Source organism: Macrotis lagotis, chromosome 2, assembly GCF_037893015.1.
Source record: "Macrotis lagotis isolate mMagLag1 chromosome 2, bilby.v1.9.chrom.fasta, whole genome shotgun sequence".
Lineage (NCBI taxonomy): Eukaryota > Metazoa > Chordata > Mammalia > Peramelemorphia > Peramelidae > Macrotis > Macrotis lagotis.
Window position 1 is genome coordinate 217,788,905 of NC_133659.1, and position 11,370 is coordinate 217,800,274.

General features: G+C 37.9%; 1 protein-coding gene across 1 annotated transcript in view; it reads right to left on the bottom strand.

Moving 5' to 3' along the window:
- PSMD12 (proteasome 26S subunit, non-ATPase 12) overlaps positions 1 to 11,023 on the bottom strand; it is a 34,322-nt gene extending 23,299 nt beyond the window's left edge. The window contains exons 1-3 of the mRNA XM_074224755.1: positions 10,790 to 11,023; positions 856 to 915; positions 643 to 771 (exon numbers count right to left, since the gene is read on the bottom strand). Of these exons, the coding sequence (XP_074080856.1) occupies positions 643 to 771; positions 856 to 915; positions 10,790 to 10,897 (297 nt within the window). The 5' untranslated portion in view covers positions 10,898 to 11,023. The remainder of the gene's footprint in view (positions 1 to 642; positions 772 to 855; positions 916 to 10,789) is intronic.
- Between the last annotated feature and the right edge of the window lie 347 nt (positions 11,024 to 11,370).

An 11,370-nucleotide genomic window follows, 5' to 3' on the forward strand; every position in this document is an offset into this window, starting at 1 on the left:
TGTTTGCCTTGCAAAAAAAAAAAAAAAACACCTAAAAAAAGTCCTAATTGACAGGAAATGAGGAGGAATTTCTCAAACACTTGTCTCTGTAAACATTAAAAACAACTGTCACACAAACAAAACTAAAAAGTCAAAATGAGAAGGAAAACAGAAACTAAGAGGGATATTCTAACAGAAAATTTCTCTGATAAAGGCCTCATTTTTCAAATATATAGGGAAATGAATCAAATTTATAAAAATAAGAGCTATCCCCCAGCTGATAAATTGTCAAAAGATATGACAGGCAGTTTTCAAAAGAAATCAAAACTATCAATAGTAACATGAAAAAATTTTCTAAATTACTATTGATTAGAGAAATGGAAATTACCACTATTAGGTCTGTATTCCAAAGAAATCAAAGAAAAGGGAAAAGGACCTATTTGTACAAAAAAGAATTGTAGTTACTCTATTTGTGGCAGGGAATAAGCGCCACTGTATATTGGAAACTCCCAAACTACTGATTAAGGAGTTAATCATGACCAGTAACCAAATCAATATTAAAGTACTACACTTACAAACTGATTAAGGCAAATAATTTCTGTACAGAGATCAAACCTTTCTGACAATGCTGTTATTTCTTTTTAAAGTTCAACACAAAATTACCTGTTTTAATTGGCTTCTCCTTTTGGACAAAAGAATAATATTTTCATTAAGAAAATCCCATTCTTTAGCTTCATAGCACATCTTTACTACTGCAACCAAAATTCGAGATGTAGACACCATATCAGAAGCCTGTAGAAATGAAAATGATTTATTAAAATAAAAACCTTAAGTAAAACCAATGATAAATTGTGATTTCTGATGCAATCTACTCACAGTACGGGTCTGTTTTTCCAAAGACAGAAGTGTTTCAATTACTTCTTGAAGTCTTCCTTCCTAAAGCAACAAGAACAAAAAAAATGTATGAAATGGATTTAATCAGACTAGGAATAGATACTTCCATTCATAATTTTTTAATGGCCCAGTGAAGAAATTCTAATTTTCATAATGAGTTTTCCCTTCAATATTTCAAGACTGAACTTATTTGTGATGTGAATGCTCCAAATTTGTGGCTTGTGAGATGTGAACACTGCATACAAAGAGAAAGAACTTCATATAAAACTGAACTTCTATTGCATACTTTGTTTTTCAAATAAATATTTGAAAATTAACATGTTAGTTCCAACACTATCCTCCTTGCTGAAACTCCTTATATATTTTTTTAATTCACTGATGCTCTTTTCTTTTTTATATCATTATTATTGTCCCTGAGTCACCTCTACTCCCTACCAAACCAAATAAAAACCTTTACTTGAAACAAAATAAAACAAATCTACACATTGGATATATCCAAAACCTTTTTTATGTTTCATTCTGCACCCCCAGTTTATTAACTATCAAAAAGCATGATTCAGGGTAGCTAGGAAGCACTGTGGATAGAGCACAGGACCTGGAGTCTGGAGTTATCTGAGTTCCAATCCAGCCTCAGATGCTTAATAACTGCCTAGCTGTGTGACCTTGGCCAAGTCACCTAACCCATTGCCTTGCAAAAAACAAAACAAAAAAAATCAGTCTTTCACAATTATCATTTATCATTGTATTGATCAGAGTTATTAAGTTTCTTAGAACTATTTTCCTTTACAAGGCTGTACTTAATTCTTAAGTTCCCCTGGCTCTGCTTTCTTCCCTCTACATCATTTCATGAAATCCCTTCCTTTAAATAGTACAGTACAGTGATATCTCATTACATATGGCATAATTTTTTAGCCACTTCCCAAATTATGAGAATTTTCTTTCCAGTTTTTAACTGCCAAAAATGTTATAAATATTTTTGCATTTAGTCCTTCCTATTTTTACTTTTATTTTCCCCCAATTTCATGTAAAGATTGTTTTCATTCAGCATTCATTTTTGTAATATTTTTCAGTTCCAAATTTCTCTCTTTCCCCAAGACAGCAAGAAATCTTTCTAAAAAGCTTTATTAGTGTTTTTTTTACATCAACAAAGGTTTCCCAGTATCTCTCCTAGTCTAGAACCACCATATAGTATAATTTGGAAAAAAAGAAAAGGAGGGGAAAAAAACCCAGCACAACTGATAAGTAAACTGAAATCTTTCCCTCTTTCTTTGTGCTCTCTGAAGTACAGATCTAGCAGTGGCATAGCTGGGTCAAAGGTTATGCATTTATTTTAATGCATAACCATACTTTTGGAATCTAGTTCTCTGTTTTCCAGAATAGTTGGACTAATTGTTAACTCCTTCAACAATTGCTTTTTCCCTTTAGTCATTTTTATTAATATGATGGTATGAAGTGGAATTACAGAGTTGTTTTAATTTGTGCATTTTTCTTATTACTGATTTGGAGCAATTTTTTCATATGCAGACAGATCTTCAATCTCTTTTTTAAGAAATGTCTGTTCACATACAAAAAAGAAATGTCTATTCAGAAAATCTTTCAGAAGAAATCAAAACTACCCAGTCATATAAAAAAAATACTCTAAACTACTACTGATTAAAGAAATGCAAATTAAAACAATCCAAGGTTCCCTTTCGAGTGAATATGGGGAAATAGGTATACTAATGAACTGCTTAGTAGAGTTGTGAACCAGTCCAACCATTCTAGAGAGCAATTTGAAACTATGCCAAAGGGTTATAAAACTATGCAAACTCTTTTGATCCAATAATACTACTACTAGGTCTGGAACCTAGAAATAAAAAAGGAAAGGGTCTATATGTACAAAAATATTTATACCATCTTTTTTTAGTGGTGGTAAAGAATTGGAAATTGAGGAAATTCCCATCAATTGTGGAATGGCTGAATAAGTTGTGGAATAATTGTGATGGAATATTATTGTGTTATAAGAACTGACAAGGGGAATGGTTTCAGAAAAACATGGGAAGACCTATATGAATTGATGCAAAATGAAGTGAATAGAAGCACATCATTGTACACTGTAATCTTAAGATGATGATTGATGATCAACTATGAAAGACTTAGCTACTCTGATCAACACAATGATCCAAACCAATTCCGAAGGATTATTTTTAAAAAATGCTATTCCTTTCCAGAGAGAGAATTGAACTCTAAGTGCAAATGGAAGTATAATTTTCTCACTTTTTTCTTGTTTTTTTTGGTGACATGGCTAATATGGAAATGCTTTGCATGATTTCACATGTATAACTGATATCTTATTGTTTGTCTTCTCAGTATGGAACATGAAACTCAAATTTTTTTAAACCTCAAAAATAAGTAATTGTTTTAAAATGTTCATTTCTATCTTTTGACCATTTATTGATTGGGAATGACCCTTGTTTTTATATGTTAAATTCCCATTATATCTTGAATAGACTTTTATTAATAACAATTGCTGCAAAGAATTTTTTCCTAAATCAAGCAAATGTCCTTTAGTTGGGGAATGGCTTAGCAAACTGTGGTATATGTATGTCATGGAACACTATTGTTCTATTAGAAACCAGGAGGGACAGGATTTCAGGGAAGCCTGGAGGGATTTGCATGATGAACTAAAGCTGAGTGAGATAAGCAGAACCAGAAACCACCCAAACAGCAACATGGGGGCAATGATCAACCTTGAAGGACTCGCTCATTCCAACAGTGCAACAATCAGGAACAATTTTGGGCTGTCTGCAAAGGAGAGTGCCATCTGTATTCAGATAAAGAGTCGTGAAGTTTGAACAAAGTTCAAGCACTATTCCCTTTAATTTAGGGAAAAAAACACATTATCTTATTGTCTGATCTTGTTATGTCTTAGACTTTTCATTTCTTCCTTAAGGATATGATTTCTCTCTCATCACACTCAATTTGGATCAATGTGCAACATGGAAACAAAGTAAAGACTGACAGATTGCTTTCTGTGGGGGGGGTGGGGGGAGGGAAATTGTAAAACTCAAATAATATCTTTAATAAAAAAAAAAGAATTTTTTCCTAGTTAGCTGTTTCACTTCTAATTGGATTGATTTAATTTCTGCAAAAACGTTTATACTTCAATTTGTCGATTTTATCTCCTTTGACTCTCTCTCTCTGATCTCTTGCACAGTTGTTAAAAAAGTTACCTCCTTCCCAGTTTCTCTAATTTGTTTAAACCTAAGTTTTATATTTATCTTACTGGGTATACAATGTGAGAAGTTAATCTAAAAATAATTTCTATCTGACTACTTTCTAATTTTCCAGCAGTTTTTGTTGAACTCCTATCCTCAACAGTTGGGAGTTCTTAGATTCCTATGTTATGTTCAACTAGTTCTGAAATCTTGTGTACCCACCCTGATCTACTCATCAGCTTTTCTATTTATAAACCAGATAGTTCTAATGAGTAACACTTGGCAGTATAGTTTGAAGGGGAAAGGAATGGAGAATGAAAAGGGAACAAAAATTATATAGAACCTACAATGTGTCACCTACCATGCAAAGAACTATTAGGAGTGTTATCTCATTTGATCTGGTAGTTAGATCCCCTTCCTTTTCACTGTCTTTTTTTCATTATTACTCTTGAGATTCTTGGTCTTTTATTTCTCCAGGTCAAGTTTATTATTTTTCTAGCTATATAAAGTAACCTTTTGATATTTTGATTGATATGGCACTATACCAATAAATTAATTTAGGCAGCATTATAATTTTTATCATATTGACACAGTCTAACTAAGGTCAGTTATTAGCTCTTCGGTTATATGTCTTTATTTTTTTTTTTAAAAAAAGTATTTTGTAGTAGTTATTCTGTTGTTTAAGTCATGTCCAACTCTTTGTGAACCTACTTGGGGTTTTCTTGACAAAGACACTGGAGTTCTCTGCTTTTGACATTTTTAACATAAAATGTATGGTGTGTTGTTAACTACTAATAAAACCATGATTTTTAAAATTGCTTTTATTATTAATCTTGTCAATTATGTTTATAGCTTTCCTAATATTAAACTTACTTTTCATTCCTAATATAAGTACAGTATAATCATAATGTATAACCTCTTAGATATTTGCTAATATCTTTTTCAACTCATCTGTATCTATATTCATTAGGAAAATTGGTCTCAAGTTTTCTAATTTGTAGCAAAGTTTTTTTTTTTTTTTTTTTTTTTTAGGTTTTTGCAAGGCAAATCAGGTTAAGTGGCTTACAGCTAGGTAATTATGAAGTGTCTGAGACTGGATTTGAACCCAGGTACTCCTGCCTCCAGGGCCGGTGCTTTATCCACTGAGCCACCTAGCCACCCCTAATTTGTAGCAACTTTTGTAAAATTTGAAACAACACTAATACTAAATTTTGATGCTCATTAAAAAATATTTGAGTGATCAGAATCTGGAAACAAGGTACTAAAAGGATTAAATTATTAAAAATAGTTTGGCTAGGGGGTGCAGTGGATAGAGCACCGGCCCTGGAGTGTGGAGTACCTGAGTTCAAATCAGGCCTCAGACACTTCATAATTACCTAGCTGTGCGGTCTTCGGCAAGCCACTTAACCCCCACTGCCTTGCAAAAACAAAAAAAAAAATAGTATGGCACACTTGGCAAAAGATGATAAAACTCAAGTTTGGATGATTACTAAAAAGACTGTAGAATCCATTAAAAAAATCCATAAAAACTTACATTTCATTTTCAAAAAAACCCCCAAAACCAAACCTAAATATATTATTTCAAATTAAGATATAATAATAAAAAACTCTGGTCATCCTTTAAACTTTTTAAAATGGGCTTGGTTAGGGAATAGCTAGGTGAGCAATACAAAGAATCCGTCTGGCATCAAGAATAGGTTCATGTGTATTTATTTAACCTTGTTTTCTTTTTCAAAATAGTTTAAAGGCATAGAATTAGGCAAATACTTATGCAGATTTCAACCAAAGCATTTGATTAAAGACTTCCTTGTGACAAAAGTTGGACAACTGCATGATTGGGTGCATTTGGATCTATTTAAATAGGAGTATATTCCAGACAGATGTCATTTGTTTAAAAAGAAGTAGGCATTGGAATGCTTTGTTTAGGGAAATATAACATAATAATTCGAATAGAATTTGTGGAAGGAAATAATATCAAGGAAGACTAAAAAGCTGGAGGGAGCCTATGGCTTTGTTTCTCAATAATATTTTCCAATACAAAGGATTATGAAGGAAATAAATTTATATTAAAATGTTTTAAAAATAAGATCAAAGACCCCAGGTTTAGAATTCTTTTTTAGAAACAATTCAAGAGTTCCGAGTAGGTGAGTGATATGGTTAGTCTCGTGTTTTAGGACTAAAGAATTAACAGCCGAATGGAAGACAGAAGGTGAAAGAATAGCCAAGGAAAAGAGGCAAGGAAACCTAGTGGAGATTTCTTTCCAGCAAAGTCTTGAAAATTTGAACCTAGGCCAAAGTCTTTTTGGGTAAAGAGAAAAGGACAATGAATACAAGTTGTACATGAAGAATCAACAAAATTTAGCATCTGGGTTAGATATAGGGGTTGAGAGAGGGCTAGGTGGCACAGTGGATAAAGCACCGGCCTTGGAGTCAGGACTACCTGGGTTCAAATCCGACCTCAGACACTTAATAATTACCTAGCTATGTGGCCTTGGGCAAGCCACTTAACCCCATTTGCCTTGCAAAAACCTTAAAAAAAAAGATATAGGGGTTGAGGGAGAGGGATGAACTCCAAGGATATAAAATTAACTTCAAAGAGCTTTTCCCAATCCTTATATTTCTTTGCCTCTGTAGTTTTTGCCACTGTTGACCTTAGTTTCTAAGATATTGTTCTCTAGTTTTCTTTTTACTGAATTGAATCATCACTGTCCCCCAAAAGCACTTAAGTGTGACCATCCCCTAAGCCTCTGTTCTGGACCCTCTTCTCTTTCTACACTCTCCTGGTGACTCCAAGATCATGAAATATTGATGACTGAAGAACAGTACTGTCATTCAATTAGATTTAATTAAACTTAACTGACTTAAGAGCTACTATGTTCCAGGCACTATGCAAGGTACTAGAAATACAAAGGCAGAAATTCAACAGTCCAAAAACTTTATATAATACTGAAGAAGAAATAACATATGCATATAATATGTACAAAATATATAGGTAAAAATAAGAATGAATGTAGAGAGGAAAGCAGAGGAGGAATTGGGAAAAGACTCTTAGCAAGATATAGCACCTGAACTTTGCTTTGAAGAAAGTTGAGGATTCAACAAGGCAAAGATAAATGAGCAAAAGCATTCCAGGCATTGGGAACAGATTATAAACAAAAGGTGAAATTGAATGGAATACTGTCTTTGAGGAATAAGAAGCAGGGAGGTTGTCTGGACATGTGTTTTGGTTTGAAAGGATTGCAAGGGCTAAAGAAGAGTTTTTATTTGATTCTAGAGAAAAGAGGAAGCTACTACAGGCTTTTGAGTAGGAGAGTCCCATGAGATGTGAGTCTCAGGAACAACACTTTGGCACCTGTGGATAGGGAAAGGAGACTGTTAGAAGTCTTTTGTCATATCCCAGGCAAGAGATGACAGAAAACCTGAACCAGGGTTATGGCTATATAACTAGTGAGAAAGGAACAGAGATGTGAGAGATGTTGTGGAGCTACAATCAACAAGACTTAGAAGTTAAGTGGATGGGGAGACTAAGGATAGCAAAGAACTGAGTATGACTCTATAGTGGCAAATCTGGAGTGACCTAAGGAAGGGTAATAGCTTTGACAGAATTAGGGAAGTGGGTTTGGAGAGGAAGGATTAATGAGTTCTGTTATGATGAATTAAAGATGCCACTAGGAAGTAGTCTATGATGAAGGACTGAGGTTCACAGAAAAGGAGGGGCTGGATATGTAATTTGGGGAATCATTGGAATAGAGATAAATGAGATGGGAAGCTTGATCATTAGGAGAGTGTAGAAAGAGAAGAGGGTTCAGAACAGAGGCTTAGGGGATGGTCACACTTAAATGTTTTTGGGGGGGATAGTAATGATTCAATTCAGTAAAAGGAAAACTAGAGGACTATCTTAGAAACTAAGGTCAAAAGTGTCAAAAACTACAGAGAGGTGAAGAAATGTAAGGATTAGGAAAAGCCCACTGAATTTAACAATTAAGAAATGGCTGGTAATTTTAGAGGGAAATAAGTTTCAATCAGATGGGAGGAGGAGAGTTAATACAGACTACAAGGAATTTAGAAGTTAATGGAAGAGGGGCGGCTAGGTGGCGCAGTGGATAGACCACCGGTCCTAGAGTCAGGAGTACCTAAATTCAAATCCGGCCTCAGATATTTAATAATTACCTAGCTGTGTGGTCTTGGGCAAGCCACTTAACTCCACTGCCTTGCAAAAACTTAAAAAAGTTAATGGAAGGTATAGAAAGGAAGGTAATGAGTATAGACAACTCCCTGAAGAAGTTAGGTAATGTATTAAGAGTGCTAAGCCTGGAATCTCAAAGATCTGAGTTCAACTACAACATCAGACTATATATTATATAGCATACATGGTGATATCCTCAAATACACTGGTTCATTAGTTTATCTCAAAGACACAGTGATGGTCATACGCTTAACCATAACCGTAATTATTCAACTTTCAGAAATCAGAACTTTGACCCTGTTAATTGGTATGTGATCCTGATAAAGTCACTTAATTTCTGTGCCTCAGATAATAATAGCACCTACTTCCCAGGGTCATTGTGAGGATTAAATAAAATATTTCAAACATTACAATATTTGCAAAGTGCTTAGCACGAAGTCTATCACATAAATGTTTCTTCTCCTCTTTTTCCCCCTTTCTTTCTAAGATCTGGCTGTGAAAGGGAAGAGAGATATGTATGTCAATAACGTGAGGCAATGCTAGGTCAAATGAAAGGTTTTTAAAGATGAGGATGATCTGGGATGATGATTATTATTATTATGTTATAGGTGACCAGTAGATGAGAAAAGACTAGAGAAAAAAGAGGGCTAAAGGTAAACTCTTGTTAGACACCAAAGGGAAAGGGGATAAAGAATTAAAATTTAGTGTAGTTGGTAGAATGCTATGGACCAGAAACCTCTGGATTTCCCTTTGAGTTCTTAGATTCTATAACATAAATCTGTTGTGAGTAGTTAAGGACTGTGTAAGTAGTTTTCAGTTTCTTTACAAGTAGCATGATTTCACCTGTATTGAAATTTCCCAGTGTTGGCTGGGATATTGAGGGGTTCAGTAACTTGCCCATAGTTATGTATGTGTCTTGGCTTAGCAAGGAAAAGGGACAGTTTTTATCATTCTGAAGCAAAGAAGAAAGGATAAAGCAAGGCTAATAAGAGGTTTTGAAGCAGCAACTATCTTTAGAGATTATCCTTATTATCTTATGCCTTGTATGTGGCCAAAGAAGTCCTAAGGGATAGTGATAATCTAATGTCTAAGAATTACAAAATTCTTTATGTACAATATGGTTGGGGTCTGGCAAAGTGAGAGTGTTGTTAGAGACAAGAGATCTAAGAGTAGGTATTAGTGATTTGAACAGAACTGTTCTGTTCAAGTAACAGGGTCAAGACATGAAAGAGAAGACTGGTAGAAGAGTGTGATAAAGCTTCGGAATGGGGTGAGAAAGAGGGATGATGGTTGCTGAATAATGGTGGCAAAGTGACAGTTTAAAAAAAATGTAGGAAGCAAAAAATATACTTATTGCTCTCTCTTGGTCTGATTTAGGGGAGCTTTCAAAAACAGGAATAAACTAGTATTAGAGAGAGAAGCCAAAGATATAGTGTCTTTTGGAGAGAGCCAAATTTTCAACAGTAGAAGAGGAAAAGAGTGTGAAAATAAGCAATTTTGGCCAAAGGGATATTTGTCAACCGTGGAACAGGGAGAATGTAGACTCTGAAAGGGTAGGCCTGAAGTGAAGAAATATAAGGGGGAGGGATTTAACCCTGCAAGATGTTGACTCTAAAACGGGGATGGGGGAGGGAAGCTGGCCATTTGCCCACTATGAAAAGAATAACGACCAGTTGATATTTCAAAGGGAACAAAGAAAAGCCCCCCAAATTGGGAAAGCATTGAAAGGCAGAGACACAGGAAAAAATGGTTGCTAAGAACTAAAAACCAGTTTGGGAATCAGAACTTAGGTTCAAAGCTTGCTGGAGGACATATATGTAACTCTGGGCAAGTGAGTGAACCCCTCAGCACCCCCAGCCAACACTGGGGAATTTCAACACAGGTGAAACCTATTATTCAAACTACTTACACAGTCCTTCCTGCAGAAACCTGGGTGAAACCATAAATGATAACTCCACTCCCAACAGATTTATGTTCTAGAATCCAAGCCCGGGGGTTCCCGGTCCACGGCATCCCGGCACCGGCACCTGCACCTTGCTCTTGACAGCTCTGCTGAGTGCCTCGGGGCCCTCCCCACTTAAGGTGGGCCCTTCCAGGCCTGCGTGCTTTCCCCCTCCCCGTTTTTGACGGAGTCATGCCGGAGTAGGCCGTGTGGGAGAAGCTCGGGAAATGGTGGCGCCGGCTAGGCAAGGGGTTTTCCGTTCCCTTCCGGACGCGGGGCGGTGTTGGGGTCACATCGCCTTCCCGGACATGCAGGCGAAGCCCCTCGACCCGGGGCTCTGTGCCCCAGAAAGGGCAGGGCCACGTCCGCCGGAGGGCCCTCCCAGACCGCATGCACAGCAATCCCGCCGGCGCGGGGCAGATCCGCCCCGGGAGGGAGGCTGGCGGCGGCCGATGGACGCGGCAGAAGAGGGGTCCCGTCTCCCCCTCCTCCTACGCCCGGCCCGCGGGAGGCCTGGGGCCTAGGCCAAGCTCGGCGCCGTGACTCAGCCCCTGCCGTCCGCCAAGTGCCGGCCCGGCCTCCCCCCCTCACCTTGGCCAGGCTCTCGCACTCCGGCAGGCGCTGGTCCACCGTGGCGCTGTAGTCCACCTCCATCTTCACGATGCGCCCGTCTGCCCGCTCTGCTCCGCCGTCCGCCATGGTCGCTAGCCGAGTCTGAGAGGCTCCAAAGACGCCGAAACCGCCGCCGCCGCCTCCGCCGCTCCACTGGCCCCAAACAGGCTCCGCCGCTTCTCCACAGCCACTCACAGGACGGATTCGTCCAGGCGCGCAGCGGGCCGCCCCGCCAGAGGCCCCTGCGAAGGACCCCTCCGCTCAGACAGGCGGTGCGGCGGTCACCCCTGGAGGGCGGGGCCAGCGGAGAGGCCCCGCCCAGGGATGCCGGCCTCCTCAGGACTGCGGAGATTGTCCTTAGTGTCATGCCCTGTGCGTGCGTGGCCAAATAAGGGCCTAAATGAGAATACTCCAATGTCTAAGAATTACACATTTCTGGGCATACTTTAACTCAATAATGTTTTTTAAAGTTGTGGACAAAGTTCAGGAAGATTTGGGCATGTTTTGTTAGACTGTCACAAGATTGTAAGACTTTAGGGGCGGCTAGGTGGTGCAGTGGA